Below are 26,958 nucleotides of genomic sequence, written 5' to 3'. Positions count from 1 at the left end.
ACCCTGAAATTACCCGGATGTGGTCTCCGCGCGCGCATGCTCAGTGTCCTTTCGACAAGTTGGCAGCAACAACACGGCCCTGGTCGTCGTCGCCGCTGCGGTAACGGAGCGGCTCGGGTGGCGGAGCCTGCGTTCGTGCGTCTGCTCTCCTCGGGAGGCCCTTCTCACTCTCCTCTTGTTTCCGTGGCTGCCCACTGGGCGAGAGTGGGTGAGGGGAGCCGGACGCCCCGCGCGAGAGGTCCCCCCACCGCGGGGCGGCCCGGGAGCCCGAGGCGGCCCGGCCCGCGCGGGCAGCGGTGTGGCCGAGGAGGGGCGGCCTGGCTCGGACACCTCGGGGTGGGGCCGAGGAGCTCTCCGGGCCGCCGGAGGAAGCGACGGGCGCGACTAGTCCACGGACGAGCAGCGGCGGGAGAGCGGACTCTCTTCCCCAGCGCCCGAGCCCAGGTAAACGCGCCATGTCCCCTCCCCTTCCCCCGCCGGGCCCGCGCGCCCCGCCCGCGGCTTCTCCTCTCCGGGGCGGGCTCCCTGCGGCGGCGGGGAGCTCACGGGAGGCCGGCGGGTTCGCCTAGCGTGTGAGCACCGCCGCCAGGAGGGCCGGGCCTGGGCGGGCGGGGGCCACCGCGCTGGGCAGGGCGGGCCGGCCGTACCGCCGCGCCCGAGCCCCTTGTACTGCTGGGTCGATTCCGCAGCCCCGAACTTCGGTCGCAGTTCGTCGGACTATACAGTTAGACTCGGACGGGTACTTCTGCCTCAGTCGCCTCTCCGCTTTGTTGTTCTGAGTAGTTTCGTCCGGGCGGAGCGCGTTGAGTCTACTGGAGTGTGTTTGTTGCCTTTAGGTCCAAGAGAAAGTAGTAAATGGTTTGTCTAATTTCTTAAGCAGATTTTTGGGTTTTTTTTGTCCTTTACTTTCTCCTCATGATTGTGTCCTTCCACTTTACGTTTCTGGCTTTGATTTGTTTACTTTTTTGGTATTGTGAGTGATGGCGGCATGCAGGAAACATTGAAGCACCTAACTGAAACTCCTCCCTTCCCTAATAAAATGTGTCTCCTAATAAAAGACTTAGTTTATCTTATTGTTAGGACTACAAGTACGGTGCGTGAAATTGGTGTAGGATGGAGGGCGTTGGCATCATCACATGCCATAAACTGCTGTTAGGATTTCTCAGGCTAGATTTTCGAAGACATGGGTGTGTTTAGTTAATTTGAAAGGTTTAACAGCCTTTGATTTTTGCCAGATTTAGCATCCTTTTTATTTCATTAGCAGCTTTGAGTCTTTTAACAAGTAGGTTCAGTACTTTTTGTTGGCAGAAATCATGTTTTGATCGAAAATATAGAAATCTCTAAATTCTCAAAGTAATTAGATTTAGACATTGCATTTAAATAATTTTTATTGTAGATTTCATAATTTACCTTTGCCTTGCGGTATCAAGACTAAATATACTTGACTTGAAATGTAGCTTGGGAAATTCTAAAGTGCTAAAGACTTACTCTGTATTGGAAGTTTTTGATATGACTAGCACATGATATTCCAAAGTGTAAATGAATGATATAGTTAACATTTTAAAATATGGTTTCTCTTTAATGTCTCTTCCATAATGCTTTCACAGTTTTGTTTTCTCAAATGGGATTGTCACAGAACTAATGAAATAGAGGCACACCAAAAATTTATGATTTGGAATAGCTTTAGGTCTAAAAGTGGTGAACTATGTACATTGAAGTTATTAGAATTAAAACTAAAAGCCTTTCTAGAGAAGACTGACATAACATTTTGTGAATCTGTTAATAGAAGTGACATTTTGTTTGCTTTCCAGGTTTATGGAATTTGCTTTAAAGTAGTATTGCATCTTAATTTTTATTTTATTTTCGAAGTGGGATCCCTATTTCTTTGTTTAGCAAAATATCTTCAATGTAAACCTTGAGGTTAGGGAAAAAAGAAAAACTTAATCTGTTTTAGAATAAATGAAAATGTGTACTGAGAAAGTCACTTTGAAATATTTTGGAGTAAGTTTTGTATGGACCATTGACCTTTTATGATGGCTTTGGTGTTGAAACAAAGGATACTAGGATGCAGTATATATTATTTTTGAAAACTAGTGCTTTACTTAAGTTATATTTTAGTTGAGCTATTTCTCTGGGTGTGTGTTCTTTTTCTGCACACCCCTCCCCCAACGAAGGAGCAAGCATTAAAATAATTAATTCATCCCAGTCATACTCAAGCTCTCCCATTTAGAAGCATTTTTTTCCCCCTGATGGAGCCAGTGTTATAGTAACATGGTTAGACACTGATCTAATTGAGCTGTGAATTGCTGGGGCCTGTAGTAGAGCACTTAACTCTACAGAATCTGCAGAGTTCGTTACATTTAAAATGCATATTTAGCCGGGCATGGTGGCACACACCTGTAATCCCAGCACTTGGAAGGCTGAGGCAGGAGGATTGCCATAAGTTTGAGGCCAGTCTGGGTTACATAGTGAGTTCATGGCTAGTGAGACCCTATGTCAAAAGATTAAAAAAAATAGTAATAATAAAGTAGGGGAAGAAAATTGATACACTTTTTAAAAAATGCATAGTCTTATCTAATTTTTTGGCTATTCTGATGAGAACATACGTTATTTTTCTGATATTCAGACTTATTTCAGTTGTATTTTGCCTCCCCCCCCGTTAGTTCGTGCTGTTTCATTTCTCATTCTGTGATTTTTAGAGTGAATGGTCCTTTAAGCATCTTACATTAGCCATTTCAGTGCTCATTGTATATGTTTAGACTCCCCCCCCCACCAAGATTGTGTAGTTAGGCAGAATTTTTTTCCTTAAAGCTAGGAAGAATGGTGATTTTGAGGTGACTTTTAATGATGTATAAAACTGAAAGTTTTATTGATTTCATTATTTTCCATGCTAAAGGAAAGTTGAATGAGTTAGACTAGCATAACACAGTGTTCAGCAGTACAGGTTTATCAAATTTTAGGCTTTTTGCCCAAAAATTGGTGAAGACTCAGTTATTTAAAATGAGACATTCATCCTGGTACTGGAAAATAAATAAATGAATAAAATGAGACATTCAAACCATTGACATCTAAGTATGGACATCATTTGAGCTACTTTCAGTATGATACTGTGTGTATCATATTTCAAACATATGATGAGTCACATTTAGAATTTGTAGATTTGTCATTTAAAAATGTGTAATTTTGGTGATGGGAAATTTGGCTGAATTCCAGTTTCTCAGCAACAAGGTGTTTTAGGTTGTGTCACTTTGATGCTGTTCATGCTGTAATTGGCAACCAGTACATTTTTAAACATGAAAGTGAGTGAAAACTGGGGTAGTATTTACATAAGTAAAACTAAGATGGTAAGTGGTCAGATTTTTATCTGTAAAGTTCTTACAGTTTAAGTCTTGGTAACTTGGCTAGATAACAACAGAGACTGTAAAGAGGGTTTGTTATGTCTTAATTTAAAGTTGGTGATGGTTATAAATAACCTTTCAGCTGTATCTTGCTATTTATGTTTTTTTAAAAAAACATTTTAAATGGAAGACTTTTTTTTGTAGTACGGGAATCTTTTTATTCCCCCTCCCCGCTTTGTGGTGCTAGGGATCAAACCCAGGACCTTATGTACACATGCTAGGCAACCATTTACCACTCAGTTATACTCCTAGCCTTTATATCGCTATATAACTGCGCCCCCCCCCCCAAACTGGGAATGAAACCCAGGGAACACTGAGCTACATCTCCAGTCCTTTTTATTTACTTTTTAAAATTTTGAGATGAGGTCTTGGTAAGTTGACCAGAATGGCCTCAAACTTGGTGATCCTCCTGTCTTAGCCTCCCAGGTAGCTGGGATTACAGGAACACACCAACATTCTCACCTGGGCAGTAGTTTTCAATCTTGGCTATCTATACCTTGAGAGTTCTTGGAAGGCTTTACAAGACATTAATGGCTGGGTCCTGACCCCAGATATTTTAATTTGGTTGGAGTAGGGTGCATCCAGGTCAGACCACCACAGAGGGATGACAAAAAGAAACTACCTCAAGTCCCTAAATTAGCATTTAAACTGCAAATTTTTGAGCTACCAGTACCAATTTTTCTGCTCCCCTAAATGAGGCACAAGTAAACATTTTAGAGTACAGTGTTTTAGAAAACCAGCTTCCTGTTTAAAATAATGATATACCAACTTTTCATCATGGGAAATATAGCTTCCTAAAATTTGCTACCAGACAGAATGAATTGAAAAGTAAATGAAGCCGAGAAAAGGGATAGAGGATGAGGTGGAGAAGAGGGAGGGAAGGAGGGAGGGAGGGTGAGAGAGGGGGGGAGGCAGTAAAACAAAGTACATGTGGCAGCTGCAGTGTGGTGGTGCACACCTGTAATCCCAGCACTTTTTGAAGCTAAAGCCAGAGGATTCCAAGTTTGAGTCCAGCCCAGGCAATTTAGTGACCTTGGCAAGACCCTGCCTAAAAATAAAAAATTTTATAGCCAGGCCCGTAAATGTAGCTCAGTGTGAAGGCTATCACAATAAGCAAACAAAAAGTGCCAGTACTTTCAGAAGACTCATTAAGTTAGGGTTCCTGAGAGGCAAGTGGCACTCATTTAGCTTTTGCTGTCAGATCTTAATTTATACACTGTGAGAAAGTTGCTCAGCTAGCCCAACTAGCTGGCAGTTCTTGAGATTATCCAGGAGCATGTTCAATTCTCCATTTACATCACCTGAAGTAGTTTCCTAGAGCTGTAGTTGCGTCTCTGTTTCTAGAAGTTATTTAAATAAACTTCTAAAAGTCCTAAAAGTAATTTTTGCCACCCAATCCCAGCACATACACTGATTCAGGATGCAAATGGAATGGAGGAAGCATGGGAATCTGTATTATAAAAAGCCCCTCTTGACTTTAAAGGCTTTTGATTATTTACAGTGTATCCTTATTGCTTTATTTGTGTTAATATAGTACAGACTTTACCTTTCCATCATTGATACACTGGAGTAATTTATTTGAAATCTATTGAACTTCAGTTTACGTGTTTTGAATGCAAATCTTAGGACCAAACAAAAGGATGCTACTAAATACTTGTTTTTAGTAAAGTATGATTGTTGTGTCTCACATTGGATAAATGTGGGCACCTCAGGTCTTTTCAAGTCAAAATGTATTTCAAAGTGTAAAACTGAGTTAAGGATTTTTTATCAGTGATGTTCACTAGTGAATTCTGGAGTATTTGTTACCAATACGTGACCAGCCATTTTAACAATTGAATCATTACTGAAAAGGTGATGGACGTAGGACTTAATTAGAAAAACTAAGCCAAGAATCATTGTATTTAAACACAGTAAACGCATCTGTGTCATAGCTATCTCTACTAAAATTAGCTGCAGGAAGAATTTTATGTAGATATAAGTGAAGCAGCTAATTGTAAAGGAAAGTGACATCATTCCTTTTTAATTAGTCTTTTAAATTAGTTGCATATTCTTGACATTGAATTTGTTTCACTCTTTTTTGGTAAAGTGAAGTTTGTAGACAACATCAGAGGTTTGTAACACTGATGGCAATTCTGACTTCTAGAGTGCTTTTTAAAACTGGGGCCCTCCCCTTGATAGCTATTAAGTAGAGCTGGGTTAACCTGCATGGGATTGTAATACAGCTCCTTTTCAAAGAATAAGCTAGATTGACTTGATGGACAAAAGTTTTATGAAATGTATGTTTCAGTTATTAGAATTCAGCTTAATTTCCAGTCTTTAAAACGGTAGGTCCCAGAGTGTGATCCATGGACTCCTGGGATCCGTAGAACCCTTTAGAGACATTCATGAAATCAACCTTATGTGTATAAAAGCATAACTGAGATGTTATTTGGCCTTTCCCTGTGTTGACATTTGCCTTGAAGGTGAAGGAACAATGGTGGGTAAACTGCAGACACCCTACCATGAATCAAGGTAGTTGCATCCAAATTGAATGAGTTCTTACTGTGTTCTTTACATCCAAACACATGTTAAAGCATTTGAAAAAAATGCCAGTTTCATTAGGAATGGCTTTGGTAAAGCAGTAAAAATTGTTACTTTTAAAAATCTCTGCCCTGCACTGCATGTCTTTAATATTTAGTATGATTAGGTAGTGTGCTTAAAACATTTCTTCATATTGAAGTCCAGTTGTGTGACTGAGGTGCAAACAGACCTACCTGCTTTTTAAACAGAACACCATTTTTTAAAAAATTAATTTTATCAGTATATTTAAAGTATACAGTGTAATGACATTCATCATTGGAAATTTGCACCTTTACATAATCCATCTTGGTTCTTACTTTTTCCTCATTGCCCTGCTCTCCCTTCAACCTCTCCACCCCGCCCTATCTACAAAGACTTTGTTTCCAGTTTTTCTTTTTCTCATATTCTATTCCTTTCTTTCTAGGGATCAAACTCAGGCCCTTGTGCTTGCGAGGCAGGCACAGTGCGACTGAGCTAAATCCCTGGCCCTTGGAACACCATTTTTATTTTTACTTGAGAATAACTAATAGACCGTAACTATTTACACCTAGATATTTGGTGGGTATTTCCTTGAAAATAAATGAAATGAATCTACCTCTTAAAGTAAAACAACTATTTGTTGCCAAAGATAAAATCTGATCTTTCAAGTGAAAGTTAGGTTTTTGGGATACATATATCTATTGCTGTGAAATTACCAGTTTCCTAATGCTTAAAGACTTTTCTAAAGGGATTGATGGTAATATGATAAAATATGAGGTTTGTAATGTGATTTTAAAAATGTATTGTGTAAAAAAAATGTGTCAACATTTGGAAAATCTGTATAACTCATTAAAACTATTTTCTCAGATGACTAGTTCATGATACAAAATCATACACGGGTAGGATATCCATTCAAAGTAAAAGACCGACAAGTGGATTCTTAGACAACAAGCCCAAAAATCCATTAAATTTTGAGTTCATATTCCATATTACAACTTAAAGAATTGCCACTTGTTGAATTTTGGTGTTGAATAAAAGATGAATATCCATTACTATCTAAGAAGGTTATTAAAATACTCCTGTTTCTCACTTACATATATATGTGAGGCACATTTTCAACCAAAGTAACAGCAGATTGAATGCTGGAGCTGATAGGAAAATCCAGCTGTCTTCAATTAAGCTGGACATTGAAGAACTTTTTAAAGATTTTGTGTTTGTTTTGGAAAAGATTGTTTTTCATAAAATTTATTTGTATTAATGTAGTGGATTTATTATTTTAAATGAATTAAGAAAATATCTAAAACTTTATTAGTTTTAATTTTAATAAAACAGATGCTAGTATAACCCACATAAAAACTGAGCTTCTTAATTAAGAATTTAAATAAAGAGATCTTGAACCAGAGAGTTTGATAACTACTATTTTAAGATGGCTAGTTCTGTACTATTGACTAGATCAGTGATGAAGAACCTTTTAGAGCTTTCAGTGATATTAACAGCCCACTGCGGCATGTGTGCCATAGGTTCACCACCGCTGGACTAAATAATTGGTTCCACATGTAATTTGCATTCATGCTATTTCTGAGAATGGTAGTAATTCATATTTTGTTCTGTTATTGTATATTATGGAATACATAGCAATCAAACTTAAGTAACATGAGGAATTCATTGGCCAGATATGGAGATAGAGCTGGCCCCTCAGATGCTGTATCCAGATTCTCAGCCAGTATCATCAAGACTGTGTTTTTGCTTTGCTTTCTGTTTTAGTCAGATAATTTCTAGGCTGCTCCTGTAATCCCATCAGATTTTTTGGAGCTGTATCATTGGCCTGCCTTGGATTCTTTTCCATCTGTAGGATAATAATGTAGCTAGGGGTTGGCTCTGGGTAGTTAGGTTGAGAATTGGGGAGAGCTTTAATAGTTCAAAAGTGAACTAACATCTGATAAATGTCAACATTCATTAAAATTTATGAATTTACACAAGAGCTTCTCAGACTCATGCTCATCCTGTTTAATTTAGGGAATATTTTAATGACTTTGCTTATCTGACTTTGTAGTCCATAGATCTGTTGTTATACCTATGGCTTACAAGAAGTGACAGCTTATGATTAATAGCAAAGCTAAAGGAAAAATACAATAGCAAGATGTAAGAACAAACCTTTGTCTCATTTGCTGACTTGACCTCCTGTTAATCCTTATCATGACTTTGTCTAATACCTGTATTATGTAGATGACTTTCAAATAGGTCTAACTTCTCTAAGTTCTTCAAACTCAGCTTAAATAAGACTGAATTTGTTACATAACCGCCTTTAAAAAACCTTTATTTTTTCTTCATCATTCAGTTAACCTTTTTAGGAAATTGGTCATCTTTTGACTTTCCTTTTTCACCCCTTATTTATTTGATTATAGAATTCAGTTTGTTCTACCTGTAACTATCTCATCGATTCTCCCCTGCTGCTGTCCTTAATATGGTAAAGTGATGAAGTAGGCCTTTACCACTTTTCTCATTGTCTTATCTTGTTCTGTTTTTTTGTTTTTCCCAAAATTCTCATGTGCTCACTGAAGCTTCTACTACAAATCTAATGCTATTATTTCTCCTGTCTTTTTTTTTTTTTTTTTTTTTGGTACTGGGGATCGAACTCGGAACCTGGCAACGAGGAGGCAGCGGAACCATTGAGCTAAATCCCTGGCCCTCTCCTGTCTTTCTTAACATGAACCTACTCTAGGCAGAATCTTTGACTTTTAATCCTCTCTGATTCCCACCCCCCTGTGGATTTCCTTCAGTTCAGCAAATTGTTATTCACATATGGTAGTCATTAGTTTTGTTCTACCAGTGTTTAGTGGCTCCTCTGGCATTTCTTTGTCTCCCTCACCTCCACATACCCTTGAAACGAGGCATGGCCCAGAATTACTGAACATTGGCACTACTGACATTTTGGGCCAGGCAATTTTTTGTGTTGAAAGATTGTCCTGTTTATTGCAGGATGTTTAGCCGTGGCACTGGTCTGTACCTTCCAGATGCCCACTAGTACTCAGTTTCCCTCCTTGCCTTTCCAGTTATGACTATCAAAAATGTCTAGACGTTGCTAGTGTTTGAGCTGTCCTATCCCTTCCCCTTGCTGTTTAAGAACATATGTAGACATGAAGCCTCTGACAGCCCAGTCCCTAAGAGATGACAGTGAATAGTGTCACCAGTTGATTTGTGATGAACAAATAGCTTAACCAGAAAATAAACCTTTGTTTTAAGCTGTTGAAAATTTGAGGGTTGATTGTAACTGCAACATAGCCTACACCAGTGGTGGTGGACCTATGGCACACGTGCTGCAGTGGACTGTTTATATTATTGAAAGCTCTAAAAGCTTGACCCTGCCCTGACTGATACATTGTGCCAAGACTTACCTCACCTATGGACTTCATGTGCACCTTCCTTTGTAATCCCAAATCACTTTAAATCACTTCACTACCTGCATCTTTTAACATTTACTACTTAGTGTGATAATATGTTTGGATTTTCTAGATGAGTTTTTCTTTTTTTTTTTTTAAAGATGAGATCTTGCTGTGTCTTCCAGGCTGGTCTTTAACTCCAGGACTGAAGTGATTCTCCCTCCTCAGCCTCCAGAGTAGCTGGGACTATAGGTGTGCATCACCATACCCAGCTAGGATCAGGAATTCTTAATGGAGAAAGAACTGTACTTTAAAGGGTGTCGCAGAAGTTTGTGAGAAGAACTTTGGGGTTGGGGCCAGGGATGCCTTTCTGCAAGAGACAGCAGAATCTCCTTGCATCCCACAAGACTTTAAAATACTCCAGAAATTTATGAAGGAAGGAAATATATAATTAGCCTAGAATCCAATTCCTTCTTTCTTTCTTCCTTCCTATTTATCTTCTTTAGTTTTCTAGAAATTAATTTCACTTAATTCAGTTTAATTGGTTATTTTACTTGGAACTTTATTAAGAGTTCACCATTTGAGAAAATCCATGTCACTAACATGCCTTTGTGCTGTTGGAATTGCCAAGGCAACAAATTTGTAGTTGTAGATCTGAATTTGTATTTATAATTCTACATAAAAATGTAAGCATCAAACTTTTTTCTTTGGTGGTGAGTATTGAAGCTAGAGCCTCACAAATGCTGAGCAGGTACTCTACCACTGAGCTATATCGCTAACTCCTGACTTCTTTTCTTTTCTTGGTTTTATTTTATTTTATTTTTTGTACCAGGGATTGAACTCAGGACCTTGTGCTCGTGGGACAGGTGTTGGAACCATTGAGCTAAATCCCTGGCCTCTTCTTGGTTTTACTGAGACAAGGTCTCACTATGTAGTTCAGGCTGACCTTGAATTCATAGTGATCCTCCTGCCTCAGCCTCCCAAGTACTAAGATTACAGGCATGCACCACCATTCCTAATTTCCCCTGACTTCTTTATTATGCATTCTAAGTTAGTTAGTATGGCTTGGTCATTTATATATTAAAATTTACATTTTATGATACATTAAACTTTACGTCCTTGATCTTACAGTTAGGATACTGTTAAATTTTAAAAATGTGTAAGTTAGGATTTTGTTTCAGGATAGCTAAGGAGATGGTTTATTTGTTATGAAAAGGGATGTTGGTCTGATAAGATTGAGTACCACTTTCCGATTGTATGCTTACATCTGTAGTATTTTGCACATGATAGATACAGTGTTTGTTGAGTTAGTCAATGTATGGTTTCCAGATTACTTTTGTGTACACTGTTGTATCTGATTAATACACTAAGCGTATAAAGCAGATACTTGTCCCATTTTATACATGAGACAATTGAGAGAGATGTTAACAGGTTCCAGTCATGCATCTAGAGCTCTAATTGGAACATACAATTTTATTTATAGCATGCCTATGACTACCATCTTTCTGTAATCCAGAGCTATATTAATATAGGAATGTCTGTTATATCCCTGTTGGTATTTTTTTTTAATATAGGGAACCGTAAATTATGTTTCAAGTACTAATGGTCATAGGACTACAACTACCAGTAAGCTGTGTTCAATAAAGCAATGTCACTTTTATTTGTGTTCAGAGAAATTTGGGGTTAAACAGCCTTTGAGATAATAGAGCCCCCGCCCAGCATAAATTTTAGAGATGGTGACAGTTCAGTTTCTGGTGAAATAGATGTACTCAAACACTCTAACTCTGTTATAAATTAGTACAGATCTTTTGGAATATAATATCAGAAAGTGTTAGTTTAATGATAGTATTTGTGGGGCTGGAGATGGAGTTCAGTGGTGGACAATTTGTCTACATGCACAGGGCCCTGTGGTCCATCCTCAGTACTGATTTAAAAAAATCACTCTTCTGGTATATGTCAGGAACTCTGATGCTGGGAATTTCTGTGATGAGGATGTTGCTGCTTTAATGAACTTCTAGATTTGAATTGCTGTTTTCGTTTTGAACGTTTGGATTTTTTTGCTGTTTTCTTCAACTTTGAGATTTGTGAAACAAATACTTAATCAAGTAATGTGCTAAACTATAAGGGAGATGTGTTTTAAATTTGAGGGAGGGGGTCAGATTCGAGTTAAACTTGTGTTTTGTTTGACATGCACAGTGGTTTTTCTTTCTTATTTGTAGTACTTTTGCTTCCTCTCCCTCTTTCTTTTCTCCACAAATAAATCACCAATATTTAAAAGTGAAATAGCACATGTCTATGATCATTCGTTAGTTGCTTGCTGCCTTTGAATTGAAGAAGTATTAGCAGTGAGTGGGCTAGCATATTCAGATGCTACTTCTGAAAGTGAGTAGTAGCTATCCACTTTAGAAGGGCATACATTTGTGTTTCTCAATACACCTGGCACATTTTATTTGTATAATTACCTGCCTCTTGTATGCCTGTGAGTTTTAAGTCCTGAATCAGTAGTTCTGTCACTGCCTTCTTACATTTTCTTAGATAAATTTAAATAAGATAAAATGTAGAAAAATCCATGTTTTAGGATAATCTTTTCTTTTTTTTTGGTACCAGGGATCAACTCAGGACCTCATGCTTGCCAGGCAGGTGCTGTGCTGCTGAGCTAAATCCCCAGTCCTAGGATAATCTTTTAAAAACAATTTCAATATCTTAGTATTTAGACAGTACTTTACTGAAAACTGTGTGCAATGCATTTTATATTTTCTCTTTTGGGGAGGTCTGCATATCCTCTATTTACTCCAGATTCAGCGTTTCAGTAACTATTTGGCTAACTTCTTACTGTAAAAGCTGAAATTCTAATCTCCATCTCTGACTCCAAACCCTTTGATTATTTGTGAAGTGTGCCTTCCACATACAGTTATTGAATGTGGGCATGTAATAAATATTGAAAGACATAGGAGAAATTGCTCCTCTCTGTGAGGCTTATCATTAGTTGAGGAAACAGGATTTAAGAGATCATGTTAGTGGAAAATAAGTGTTAAATACCAGGAGGCTGATATATGTTCTAAGAAGGCTCAGAACTAACAGTGGCAGGGAGAACAGAAAGGTTGAGACAGAAATAACCAAGGTAAGGATTGTACTTTAGCATGAATAGTACAGTTGTTAAGACTTGATTGAGTGTGCCTTTGTACTAAATGAGAAGGCCTAACTTTAATGTTTCTGGGATGTCAAGAACAGCACCATTTTAATTCAGTCTTTTTAAACTCTTAAGCATCAGTTTTTAACTATGTGCATTGAGTCACTTGACTATAGCAGTTTTATCTTCTCACAAATGAATCTTCTTTGTGAAATGTATTCTCATTATATATGTGTCTCTCTCTCCCTCTTTCTCTTTTAGGTTATCCTGAATACCAGATGTCTAACAATTTTTCTTCCAACATTAGCTGTTGTTTTTTACTGCCTTCAAAAAGATCAGACTTACTCTGGAGATTGGTGACACAATTGATTTAAAAGAAAAAACTTGAACAAATGGACAATATGTCTATTACGAATACACCAACAAGTAATGATGCTTGCCTGAGCATTGTACATAGTTTGATGTGCCATAGACAGGGTGGAGAAAGTGAAACATTTGCAAAAAGAGCAATTGAAAGTTTAGTAAAGAAGCTGAAGGAGAAAAAAGATGAATTGGATTCTTTAATAACAGCTATAACTACAAATGGAGCTCATCCTAGCAAATGTGTTACCATACAGAGAACATTGGATGGAAGGCTTCAGGTGAGTGTTTTTGTTTTGTTTGTTGTTTTGTTTTGAGTACTAGGGATTGAACTCAGGAACTCATACAAATTAGGGATGTGCTGTACCACTGAGTATATCCCTAGCCCTTTAAATTAGTGTTACAGTAGACTTTTTTATGTGTTCTGTGGTGGCAGATTAAAAAATGTTAAGTTTCTCCTTTAGTTACTATAGGATAATTTAATGCAGGCTCTGCCTCTAGATACGGTACATTCTGTACCAGTGTGCATTATGGGAATACATGGACAAACATACAAAAGATCTATCTCCGAAGTTTTTGATATTCTGACTCAAAAATAGTTCAGTGAAGAAATTTGGAAAATAATAAAAGACATAAGAAACTCCATACTCTGATAGAGCAACCTTCAGCACTTTCATCCTTGTAGCCTGTTTTCTTTTTTGGGGGGAGGGTATTGTATATGCATTTAAAAAACTGGTTTATACTTGCTCCTTTTATGATTTAGAGATCTGATAATAATATTTCATTGATACCAAATATTTCACTGGTCACATTTTTCATGTAGAACTATGTAATACATTTGTGTTTGAAGAAACTTAGAGATCTTGTGTTATAGATTTAAAAATTTAATTTCTAGATTTCAGGCATAGTTTCTATAACAGATTTATACCTTTTGCATTTTAAGAACCTGAGTCACAGTACAGGCCTTAAAATTATACCTAGGTTCAAATTGTAGTTCTGCTAATATGATGATAGCCAAGTTAGTTATTTTGAGCTTTAATTTTCTTGTTTGTAGAATAGAGATTATAGTACTCTGAATGGAGGGGGAAAAGCCCTTAAAACTCAGTTTTTCCTGGTATATGCTTACGACACATATCACTTCTGTGACCCCAAAGATGTGAACATTTCTTCATACCCATAACCAAGCAAGGAATTGTGCAGGGGACACTAGGTAGGTGTCCTCACTTCAATTCAGCTCTGACACTGTCTACCTAGAGATAGTGTTGGATCTCACAGATTGAGGGCTTACTCCCCAAGACTGTCCCCCATATTATTAAACACCAGGTATAAATTCAGTTCTGCCCACTCCTTGAGTTTGATTAATTTGCTCTTGCTGCTCACAGAAACATGTTTACCATTTTATTATGAAAGATATCACAAAGGATAGAAATGGAGATGTTCAGGGTGAAGTAAACTTCCAAGCCTCTCTCCAGGCATGCCACCCCCCAGGAACTGCCACTTGTTCAGATCTCCTGGGGATTTCCCAGCTGTGCTCATTTGCGTTTTCATGGAGGCTCCCTTAGGTAGACATGGTTGATAAAATCATTGTCCAGTGGTCATCAGCTCTGTGTGAGCCTTGTTCTTCTTCCTGGAGGTTGAGGAGTGATCTTGTGTTGGTCTTTCCTATGACTACTCCCCCCTCCTGAATCTTCCTAGGGGCTGTCAGTCATCAGTGAACTCATTAGTATGTAGCTTTGTAGAATCAAGATTTTAGGAGTTCTATGCCAGGAAATGAGGACAAAATCAAATGGGTATTTCACAGTATCACAAAAACTGACTTTGTAGGATTGAGAACATACATAATGTCTGACACACCATTGTTGCTTAATAAATGGCTGTTTATTTTTCCCAGGTGGCTGGTCGGAAAGGATTTCCTCATGTGATCTATGCCCGACTGTGGAGGTGGCCTGATCTTCACAAAAATGAACTGAAGCACGTTAAATATTGTCAGTATGCATTTGATTTAAAATGTGATAGTGTCTGTGTGAATCCATATCACTATGAACGAGTTGTATCACCTGGAATTGGTAAGTAGAGTTTGCATTTATCCTTAGACACATAAAGGGAAAAGACCCCAGTTGTGTTTTAATTTTTCTAAATTTAATTATATATTTGGACGTTACCTGGGACTTCAAATAATGTTAAAGAATCAGACATTTTTAATTAAATATAAGCATTTAAATCTGAACTTGGAAACAAACTTGTATTTTGACTGCTAAAATTAAGTACATATAATTGATATTTTGCCCATTTGGCACCATTGTTTCTGAAGGATAAGATGCAAAACATTATAGATATTAACACTTAGTTTACATATGTTAGATGAAAATTATGCTACTTCTCCTGAAGTGAAATGGTTCATGAAGTTTTATAATCTCTGGCTTGAATTTATATTCTGTAATTTAAAATGTAATGGAAGATATGTTCATGGTAATGATTCATGTTTCTTTTTTCTCCCCCTCTTTTAAAAAATTAAGATCTCTCAGGATTAACACTGCAGAGTAATGGTAGGTAAAATGTTTCTTGTAACTCTCTATTTTCTTTTATCCTGACCCATCTAATTTTGTGTGTGTATATTCACATAGAAGTATTACGTAAAAATAGGTATAGGTAACGTTAACAAGAAAAATTACTTTGAAGATGTAGATTATTTTGGGAGTATTCATCAGCATTTAAAACTACTTAAATTGGCTATTGGCTGTTTGGATTTGAATTTCCATTTATTAACTAAAGATTTCTAAAAAATATGGTAGGCACCAAAACCACTACCATGATATTCATTTTAATATTTTAAATATTGATAGAAACTATTTTGGAAGAAAATCTTACAGAGCCAATTTAAATGGGTGTAAGTACCTGCAATGTGTGGTAACATGTCCTTGAAAAATGTGAATATTCTGTTTTTTCTTCATTTAACCCTTACCTTTTGTGGGGGGTGGTGGTGTTGGGGGTTTGGGATTGAACAATGGCCTTGTACATGCTAGGCAAGCCTCTTATTACTGAACTACATACCCAGCCCCTGGCTTACTTTTATTAATGATAATGTTGAGAATGTTTTAAAATTAAAAGTATTAGTATTTTTCCAATTTTGTTATATTTCAAGTAAATAAAACATGGCTATTTTAAAGTACATGCTTATCACAGCTGATCTAAATTTAAGAGAAAAGGGCCGGGGATTTAGCTCAGTGGTTCTGGTGCCTGCCTGGCAAGTGCAAGGTCCTGAGTTCGATCTCCGGTACCAAAAAAACAAAACAAAACAAAACATAACTTTAAGAAAAAAATGTTTTGAAATGAGAAAACCACTGGAGTGTGTTTTTATTTTTTAGTGTAATATGTGAAAATGGAGTTCTATTAAATCTTTAGCTCTGTTTCTTAGAGCTTGTTAATGAAATTAAATCTTAGAACTAATTAATTTTCAGGAAGCTCTGATAATCAGAATCATCTTACTATAGGAAGGTATGCTGTTCTGGTGGTAAATTCGTGGCTTGGCATCTCTTCGGAGAATTTTAGAGGTGGACCACAAATACCTTGTGACCTTAAGAATACCATGCAAACCTACATTTTTAGTCTCCATTTTTCTTCCATCTTCCCATAATAGAGGAAGACTGTAGTGCCTTGGGCACATCATTGTTAATGATAACATAGATTTCTGAGAAATGCACATTGGTAATGGGAGCTATGGTGGTCTGGGAATGGAAGCTTTAAAGTTGCTTGAAGCCTGCCTCTTTGCCAAACAGACATTGATATCTTGTCACTTCTTTGAAAGTAAACATTCTTCTGATGTTCATTCATTCTCCATCCCTATTTTGGGAGAAATAAAGCATTTAGCTTAGGGGGTATTAGGGGTTAAAAAAAGTACTGTATTAATACCTTATAGGGGTATTTGTGAGAGAGGTCCAAATTCTGAAGGCTCCTTGTACTTTTCCCTATTCTAAAATTATTGCTGTTCAAAGTACTTGTTACTGATGGGTTTGATAACCTGTCTTTAGGAGCTCTAAGGCTATATATTCAGCCTTTTGGGCCCCCTTAGTGGTAGTTATATAAAGGCAGTCTTGAATGGGTTATTTCCTTAGAAAACAGGTATTTCTCACAGATCCTTTCAGATTTGGACAAGGCCAGGTAACTAAAAATTAAGAAAATGGAATGGTTCTTTCACTTGGAGAGTTGGAGTTTTGTAGTAATCATTTCCAGCCTATCTCACCTTTTCCATGAAACTTTCCATGACCACATTGACCTGTGTATTTATTTTACAAATATTTAATGAGCATGTATCTTCTGGTACTTTGTTAGGTTCTAGTGATACCAAGATAAATAAGGGATGTTTTGTCCATTCAGAGTTTGTAATCTGACGGGAGAAGGAAAAGTAAGAAAGCAATAGCACCATCACACAAGTGCTGTGGCCTGACTGCTAGTAGTGATAACATAGACTGAGGGTAAGCCCAGTGCCTTCAGCTTTTTTGTCAACTGTGGAGCATACATTCTTTACCCTTCATAGAACATTTACAGTCACTGTATATGTATGACTGTTCTAAAAATGTTTAAATAATAAAGGCTAACACTTTACTGACAACTCATTATGTGTCAAGTACTAAGCTAGATGATTTATGAGTATGGTGTCAACATTCTCACAAGGCTTCTACATAGTAGGTGGGATTATTCACACTTCACCAGATGAAGAGACTGATATGGAGAGGTTAAGGAACTTGCCCAACATTAGGATAGCTGGGAGGAGTTGGAATAATGTATTTGCTGTTAAATATTTAAAGAACAGGGAAAAATTACAAAAGACTTACATTCCATGAGGTCAGACATACTTGTTTTGTTATTGATATAAATCCCAAGCGCTAGAACAGTACCTGGAACATAGGTGCTCAATAAATATTTTTTTAAATGAATGAATTTGTTGAATGCTAGCCCATAAGAGAAATACTTAACAGTTTGGTGTCTGTTTTTTTTTTAGACTTTAAAAAATATATACTATATGTTTTTTTAATTTTATTTTTTTGAATAGGCAATACATGGTCCATAAATCAAAATACTATAAAAAGGTATACAGTGAAAAGAAGTGCTCCCACCCCTGCCCCCATTTCCCCCTACCTCAGGTAATCACTTTTATTAGTTTCTGGTGTTTCCTTCCAGGGTTTCTCTATGCAAAAGATACATGTATTATTTCCCTCCTTTCTTACACAAAATGCATACTGTGCACACTGTTCTGGACCTTGAGGTTTTACAATATGTGATTTTTTTAAGCATGCATATGACCACAGTATATAGTAATATTTTGTAACTTGCTTCATTCTCTTGGCAAGAATATGTTGTAGACCTCTATCCTTGTTGATACCTTCAGATTATTTTATTAAAAAGATCCATAGACTGGTAGAGGTTCCAACCTTCCATTTGGGGAAATTTAGCCAACATATTAAAGCAATGAAAATTTCTAAGGCTATTTAAAGTAGGAAACAGTTGTTACTTGGACAAGCTGTGACTGCCTTTTAAGCCCTTTCAGAGTCAACTGAAAGGCAGAAGCAGTAAGTATCTAGTTGGCTAGTTATATTCTCAAACCAGTAGCTTTATCCTTACACTAGCATCACCAATATATTGGTAAAAAGTTCTCAGTCACTATAACAAAAACCCTAAAATGTCCTGGAATTAAATAGAGGTGTCAGGATTTATAATGAAGAAAATCTCAGAACTTTGTTGAAGGTTATAATAAAAAACATTAAATGCAGACATACTCACTTTATGCCTGAAATAACCTTTTTTTAAAATTATTTTTATAATTTAGTTAATGCTAATGATGAATGGTTAGGACTAATTTCTTGCCAGTATATAATGATTTGTTAAGCATCCTTTTGATGATCTATTTGTTTCTTTAGAATTTTCTGAAGACAAACTTTGGAGTAGAATTTGATGCATGAGAAAAATTTTAGAAGGTTGCATAGAAACTTAGTGGATTATTCTCGCTGCTTTGGAGTTGTCTCAATTTAGTAAAAAATAGCCATGTAACTAATTGATAATTATGTGTGAGGGCTTTTTTCTCCAAAGATCTACATAGAGAAAAATAAGGGAAGTGATACTATTTCTCTCTTCTTTTCCCCTCCCTCCTTCCCCCTCCCCTTTTTCTTTTGATACTGGGATTGAACCCAGGGCTTTTGCACTGAACTATATACCCAGGCCTTTTAAAATTTTTTGAGACAGGTTCTCACTAAGTTGCTGATCCTGAGCTTGAACTTGTGATCCTCCTGCTTCAGCCTCTCAGTACAGGGATTATAGACATGCACAATGTCACCCAGCTGATGTGCTGGTTCTTAATGGAAAGGGGAATGAATGTCTTTGTGGACTCTAATACCGGAATCCAGTAGGTTGTAAAATTCTGGAGTAGTGTTCAGAAAGAATAAAGGATTTTTTTGCTAAAGGTAAAAAGCAAACCCTAAAACAATAGCACTCAAACAACTGGGGAAGTCCTAGGCAGAAAACTAACATTATGAATGGAGTTCAGTTTCCTTTTTTTTCAACGAAGCAAACTATTCTCTAACTTGTTAATGCAGTGATACTATGCTTTATCAGCTAAAGTTTAGCTGTGCTTATTAAACTGTAAGCATGTATGTGAAAGATACTGATTATTGAGTTTTTTCATATATTTATCGAGCATCCTTATTTGGATTAGATTTCTAGAAGAAAATTTCAGTTTGACCTTTTTAGGATTTTTGTTTGGTTCTAAACCTGTAGGGGACATTTAATATAGTTAAGTTTCAAAGAATATATTAGGTTAATAATTCTAGATCCTGGAAATGGATAGTTGTCAGATCCCACTCATATCTCCATAGTGTGAAATTCAAATAAACTATATATTCAGTTTTAGTTTTGTCTGTTTGGTCTTTTCAATAAAATATTTTGCCAGACATTTGATTTTTGCCCACTTCATCTTATGAACTTAGATAATACTTGTAGGCTTATGAAAGTACTATGATAAATACCTCTTTAGGACTTTTTCTGGACGGTACTGGAATATAGTCCAGTTTCAAATTTCATTCAGTCACATTGATAAAATATATCGGATGCTATTGTCGCTAAGTAATTTTTTCTGATAAAGTAATATGCTTTCAAATATGGTTGATGTTAGATGTTGTCATATTACTTGCATGTAAGATTTCTTTTCTGGGAATAGAAGCTTATAAAGTTTTAAAATATGTTTCATTTCCTGCATAGCTCCACCAAGTATGTTGGTGAAGGATGAATATGTTCATGACTTTGAGGGACAGCCATCGTTATCCACTGAAGGACATTCAATTCAAACCATCCAGCATCCACCAAGTAATCGTGCATCAGCAGAGACATACAGCACTCCAGCTCTGTTGGCCCCATCTGAGTCTAATGCTACCAGCACCACAAACTTTCCCAACATTCCTGTGGCTTCTACAAGTGAGTTATGTATTCAAATATAATTAGCAAATTGCCTTTTCCTAATCAGTGAATATTTATAGGTAGTCACTTGGTAGAAACTCCAAGTAAGTAAAAATTGAAAGTACTGTGATATCTTTCATAGGTAAAAAATAAATTTGCTTACATCTCTCTCCTTTTCTTCCTTCCCCCTCCTCCTCCCCTTCCCTCCCCTCTGATCTCCTCCCTTCCCCCCTCTTTCCCTCTGCGCGCGCGCGTGTGTGTGTGTGTGTGTGTGTGTGTGTATGTTTGCTGGGGATTCAAACCCAGAGGGCCTGGTGCTTGCCAGCCAAGTGCTTTACCACTGGGCCCACATGTCCCCAGCCTCTAGAGCAGTGATGGGACACCTTTTAGAGTTTTCAGTAGCTCACTGCAGCACGTGTGTCATAGGTTCACTACCACTGCTCTAGAGGTAGCCAAAAAAACCATGACATAGGTGTTAGAGTTGGTCCTGGAGAAAATAGTGTTTATGATTTATTTAAAGGTTCTTATATTGATGTACAATCACTTGGACTTAAGTAATGACTTTGATTATAATATTGGTTTAATGATTAATTTGTGTTTTATTTACTAGTACATGCAGAAGAAAGAAGTATCTTAAGTTTTCCAGGTAGACTGTAGAGAAATATTTAAATAATGAACAAGTAGTTTTAAATCAGGTTTGTAAGGATTGGTGTTAATAGGATTGCAGTCTTTATTTTAGTCCAGTATTCTTATTTTGGTTTATCTGAGAGAATATTACTTTATAATAGTCATCTCAATTTCCCATTGTGCAAATTTAGGAACAAAGGGATCTTGACAAACTTGTTTATTACATGAACCCCCCCAAATTAGATACTATTTAAAACAAAAATTTACATTTTTCTCTCATTTTTTAACCTCTTTCTTTTTTAAATGAGAAGTCTGTTTTAAAAAAGTTCTTCCCATAGTAGAAGAGTTAACAGAGAGCTCTTAGATTCAGGGTTTTTTTTTTTTTTGGTGCTGGGATTGAACCCAGGGCTTTTACATGGCTAGGTTGCTAGGTAAGCACCCTACCACTGAGTTACATTCTGGGTCCAGGTTCACATTTTCTTGGGGCTTAAGACAGTATGACCTGTTTGTCATTGTATTACTTTTTATTTTCAGTCACCAAAGGTTGAACAGCTTGGTGCTTGGCAAGTAGAGTAGTGTTTTGTTTTAAATGAATCGTATAGCATTGTTTTGGTATGTGTATGGCATTAATTGTACCTGGTTGATAAAAAGATTGTACTTAAGCCTGTATCAGCAGTAGATTACTGATCTGGACTGATTCTTTGGTAGTTGCTACCAGAGGAACTATTATTCTATTTACTTTAATATCAGGTCAGTTTCAACATTGATGTTTTGATCTTTGGAATAAATAGATTGATTTCTGTAAGTTTTCAGCTCAAGCATATCACAGCTTCACTGTCCGATACCTTTCTGATTTGCTTCATGAGAAGTGACAATTTCACTGTGCATAGAGTATTTTCAAGTGGCTCATATAGATTTACTTTAGAATCCTTAACCACTTGGTGCTTTTGTTATGTGTGTTTTTGTAATCTGTCTGTATTTTGAGACTATAGTTGATAAACAGAATGAGTACTAATGGACCATTAAAAAAGAAAGATGACAGCTACTTGAGCATAGATTAGTGCTAGAACACAGCCATCTACCTCTGTTTGTTACCTGGAGATTCAATTTTTGTGTTTTTGTTAATGCTTACTAAAGTGACTTCATTTTGACTGTTTTGTTCTCATGGGTGGGCTGAATCCTAGACCAGATGAAGTAGTATGAATGAAATGTATTTAATTTTGTCTTGTTATTTTTTGGGATAGATCTCTATAATTGAATAATAAATAGTGTATGTTTTAGAACTCTAGTGGTAAAGTATTCCCTTAGTTTTCAAAATCTATATATAAAAGCAAGAAAAGAAATTGGACTAAATTAGAGGAGTTAGAAGGTTATTTTACATGAGCTGATTTCATATTAACTGTCTTGGAATTATGTAATGGAACTATTCAATACAGATAATTGCAGTGGGTCACTTTATAAATTATTCATATTTTGGTACAAATGTCTTTGCACAAAATGTCTTTGGGGGTCCTTTATAAATACTGTGTGTGTAAATGCAAATCATTTAATTTCTGCTGTGTAGTGATAGTCTCTGTAAATTAGTTAAGTATATATAGAATGTACAGGTGTTAAAAACGAACAAAAATGTAGTTAACCTTTAAAGATAATTTGTAGAATTTTTTTGGATGAGTAGGAAGGGAAGTTGCTAAAAGCATCTTATATGGTTTCGCCGCCTGCTGCGCAAGCACAAGCACCTGAGTTTGATCCCCGGTACCAAAAAAATAAAATAAATAAAAGCATCTTATAAATAATTAACTTAGGGGATGCTGAAGTATTTTCTTTAACTTTTTTACAGCTCTTAGCTTTAAAGAAATGTGAGATATAGAGAGGAAAGAAATGTTCTTTTATCTGGTACTCTGAGCAATGGTGACATTTACTCTTCCATTTGATTACACTCCTACTTAGGTGAGAAAAAAATTAGGTGATGCCAGTGACAGATAACAATTATGGTATCTCAGGGCTTTCTAAATGGGATAAACAAGTTAACTTAATGCTTTAAGAAAAAATCCTTTTCCAGTTAAAAATAGCCTGAAAAATGCGAGACAGTAAGAAATATCATAGAATGGTTTTTTTGTTTTTTTTTTTTTTTTATAGAATGGTTTTTTGAGTAAGGTAAAAGCCAGAGGAATCTTAGTCTTCTTGATCTATTACATGAAGAGATGGCAAGTGATTTTACATAAATTTGGGAATATGATGTTTTTGAAAAGACATCATTCTAGGTTTTTATATGTATATGAAAAAATTTCAAAGTAGATTGATAGGTTTAAAAAAAACAAATGCTATGATGATTGCACAGTGGAGCTGAATCTTTTAAATTTTCTCATCTTACCTATTACCTCCTATTTAATGTGTTTGTCTGCTTTGCTTTTATCAAACCCTAGCATTTGCTGATAATAATTAACTTTTTTAGTTTTCAACTTTTTCTTGAGCCTGTGTTTTTGGGGGGTTTTATTTTAGTAAGAAAAGTTCGGAGAGCTGTGTAAGGTGGCCAGGGGTGAACTGATGTGCTTCTAATTTGTTTTGATTAGCTAGATATGTATGGAATTTTGCTGGCATTTGAAGAAAATATTTGTAAAAGAAAAAGGCCACCAAAACTAGGCACATTTACTTAGTTTCAAGTTAAGGGTTGGCTCATAATATGCCATTAGTTTCTTGATAGGCAGTGGGTGAGTTCCACTTTTGCCTCATCTTTGTATGGTAGTTACGTATTATCAGATATAATTGGTCCTTCACCTACTGTAAGAAATGATGGGATTGCATCTATAATGTACTATGTTAATGTCTTCTTGTTTCTCTAGGTCAGCCTGCCAGTATTCTGGCAGGCAGCCATAGTGAAGGACTGTTGCAGATAGCTTCAGGGCCTCAGCCAGGACAGCAGCAGAATGGATTTACTGGTCAGCCAGCTACTTACCATCATAGTATGTACATGCTTTTTAAAACCTTTTACAGAGTTGAGAAAAATAGGCAGCCTTTATAAAAGCAAATTAATCCATGTGGGCCTTAATTTTTAGACAGCACTACCACCTGGACTGGAAGTAGAACTGCACCATACACACCTAATTTGCCTCACCACCAAAACGGCCATCTTCAGCACCACCCGCCTATGCCGCCCCATCCTGGACATTACTGTAAGCTCTTTTTTTTGTTGTAAGGTCTTTTCTTTTAAAAGACTTATTTTTCTATTTTTATTCATCCTACAGTTTAGTTTCATTAAATATTCATTAAATATTCACTGTTTTATTCACTATTTTTGGTAAACTTTTATTTATACTTATTATACCTTTATTTTAGAGTGTTTACTAAATACATTTATTTCTCTGTTGCTGATGTTTCATAAACATCACATTGATTTCCATTCATTTGTTTTTGTATATGTTCTTAGATCTCATGTGTATCTTTTATATCCACTCATAGAGGATTGAAACCCATTGACTGCTGTGATCTCAAGATTTCCCTTACCATAATATTTAGTGCCATAGATACTTGGATGTTGAATCTAACAGTGCTCTCTGCAGGCATAACTGAAAGTGCTACCTTACACATAGCTTGTAGTTTCAGGCAGAATAGGAACATTATTCATTTGGCTTGTAAAAGGAGTATAAATCTTCCATATAGGTAAAATACCTTTCCTCTCATTTGAAGATTAATATTATCAAGAAAACTTAGAAAATACTGAAAAGCAGAAATAATAGTACCTGGAATCCTAACATCCAGAGATAGTCATTTTTAATACTTTGTTATTTTTCTTCTAGTTATATAAGTGGGTATATACAAACTCCAAGGGGGGGAATCATGCTACCAGTATATATATTGTCTTGTAATAAGTTTGAATGTAATAATTAATTTGTGATTTTTAGCACTGTGTCTTAACACATAAACTTTTAAGTATTTTAGGTAATGTTCTGTTACATAAATATCCTTTAATAAACAGAATAGTCCTAATAATTTAAATTACTTTTATATATTGTATTATAAATTATACTGTATTACATGTTATATTATAAATCATTTATAACTTGCATTAAATATTGTATGGAAATGATTTGTAAATTGCTTAATAGCCCTTGGCTGGTAGTACTAAAATGTTAGCTATTAGATAGCCATAAAATTCAAGAGTATATGCTTACTTATAAAGTAATACTTAATCTAAACTAAGCTTTTAAGTTCTTAGACTTTGCATAAGCTTGATCTAAATAAGTTGTAGGTGTGATAGTTATATTTAAGTAAGGTATATTAAAAGCTTAACATTGGAAAACTTTTAATAAATAAAAATGGGATTTTTTATTGTCTTTTCTTTAGGGCCAGTTCACAATGAGCTTGCATTCCAGCCTCCCATTTCCAATCATCCTGGTAAGTGTATTTGAAAATTGATTTCTTGTATTTAGATTTTCATTATGGTAATTGGAATTCACATGCACATTTTAATATAATTGCAGGGTAGCAACTTCTCATACATGTACAATACTTAATTATTATAATGTGAGTTAATCAACACTTTAAGAGTGGGGGATATAGCCAGGGATGGTGCTGCATACCTGTATATCCAGCACTCTGAGAGGTAGGAGGATGACAAGTTTAAGCCTAGCTTGGGAAACTTTTAAAGAGTTAGTGAGATCCTCTCTCAAAAAAAATTAAAAAGTCTGGAGATGTAGCTCAGTGCAGGGGCCTTGGGTTAAATTCCTAGTACTGCCCCCCCAAATTAAATATATACATATATATACATACGTAAACACACACATAGTCATACACAAACTGTATTTGATTCATTTTAATTGTCTCTGAAAGAAAAGACAATGATGTTTTCAATCAAATATAAACTATAGAAGTGCTGGTTTTAACATTGAATACATAAATATGTGCCAGAATAAAATTAGGTTTCAAAATAGAACAGCTGTAAACTACAGTTTAAACAGCCAAGGAATAATCTTAAGTAGATGCTGAAAAGAAAGTTTGCTGTATCTTAGAAGAAAGATTCAGGACTTTGGTTAACTGGAATTTATTAACTATTTGATTAAATTAGGTTCAGAAGAGTAAATAGCTAAATGGTTTTCCTCAACTATAAGATTATATATAACTTTGAGGGCCAGAGATTTAGCTCAGTGGTTCCACCACCTGCCTCACAAGTGCAAGGTCCTGAGTTCGATCCCCTGTACCAAAAGATTATATATAACTTTAAAACCATAGAAGTAATAAAGCAGAAAAGCTTTAAAAATTAAAAAAAATAAAGATTCTCTGTAACACATAGGATTTTGAATTTTTTTTCTCTCTCCCTACATACTGTTTTTCTTTGCTTAAAAAGATGCAAATATAGCTGTTCCTTGGTATCTTCAGGGGGTGGGTTCCAGGAAGCCCCTCACCAAAATTTGCATATGGTCAATTTCCTTATATAAATGGCACATAGGCTTCTAGGACAGAGAAGCTCAGCTGGTCGCAGCACCCAGAAGGAAGCTCCCCACCTCCATCCCAGGCTTCTAGGGCAGAGAAGCTCAGTCGGTCCTAGAATCTGGAAGGAAGCTCCCCGCCTCCATCCCAGGCTCCTAGGGCAGAGAAGCTCAGCTGGTCCCGGCACCCAGAAGGAAGCTCCCCGCCTCCATCCCAGGCTCCTAGGGCAGAGAAGCTGAGCCGGTCCCAGCACCTGAAAGGAAGCTCCCTGCTGCCATCCCAAGCTCCTAGGGCAGAGAAGGTGAGCCACGTGGGCTCCAGAAGCACCCCTTCCCGTGGAAATGAGAAGACATGTAAACAAGTCTCGAAAACAGACTTCTGTATCACCTACAGCAACCCCAAAGGGAAGCGAGATGGAACAATCTGATACTCAACCACCTGGACTCTCTGAACTGGCAACAAAAGAGGATCTGGGAAAAATGAAATCAGAAATAATTACTCAGATAACAGCAAAGATTTTGCTCATGGTTCAAGACAGGATTAATAAATCTAGAGAGGACACAGATAAAAATATAGAGGATCTGAGGAACATGATGGAATCCCAGCATAGGAAACAAATGGAATCCATAGAACAGATACAAACAGATTTCCAAGAGAT

The 26,958-nt window shown here is 36.5% G+C and overlaps 1 protein-coding gene across 3 annotated transcripts in view; it reads left to right on the top strand.

Annotated features, from left to right (window-relative positions):
- Positions 1-306: 306 nt before the first annotated feature.
- Positions 307-26,958, top strand: part of Smad4 (SMAD family member 4) — a 59,751-nt gene continuing 33,099 nt past the window's right edge. For all 3 annotated transcript variants that reach the window (XR_205686.4, XM_004855168.4, XM_087192585.1), the window contains exons 1-8: positions 307-444; positions 12,708-13,087; positions 14,698-14,872; positions 15,323-15,352; positions 20,055-20,267; positions 23,717-23,836; positions 23,930-24,046; positions 25,218-25,268. Coding sequence is in view for 2 of the 3 variants with exons in the window: in XM_004855168.4 (XP_004855225.1) it covers positions 12,839-13,087; positions 14,698-14,872; positions 15,323-15,352; positions 20,055-20,267; positions 23,717-23,836; positions 23,930-24,046; positions 25,218-25,268 (955 nt within the window). In the remaining variant the exon portion in view is untranslated. The remainder of the gene's footprint in view (positions 445-12,707; positions 13,088-14,697; positions 14,873-15,322; positions 15,353-20,054; positions 20,268-23,716; positions 23,837-23,929; positions 24,047-25,217; positions 25,269-26,958) is intronic.

The sequence above is a fragment of the Heterocephalus glaber genome, unplaced genomic scaffold, assembly GCF_053883595.1.
Source record: "Heterocephalus glaber isolate CG9 unplaced genomic scaffold, H.glaber_assembly_v1.0 deba00000331, whole genome shotgun sequence".
NCBI classification, from domain to species: Eukaryota; Metazoa; Chordata; class Mammalia; order Rodentia; family Bathyergidae; genus Heterocephalus; species Heterocephalus glaber.
Note: the sequence above shows the minus strand (reverse complement) of the source record. Positions and strands in the feature narration are given on the sequence as shown.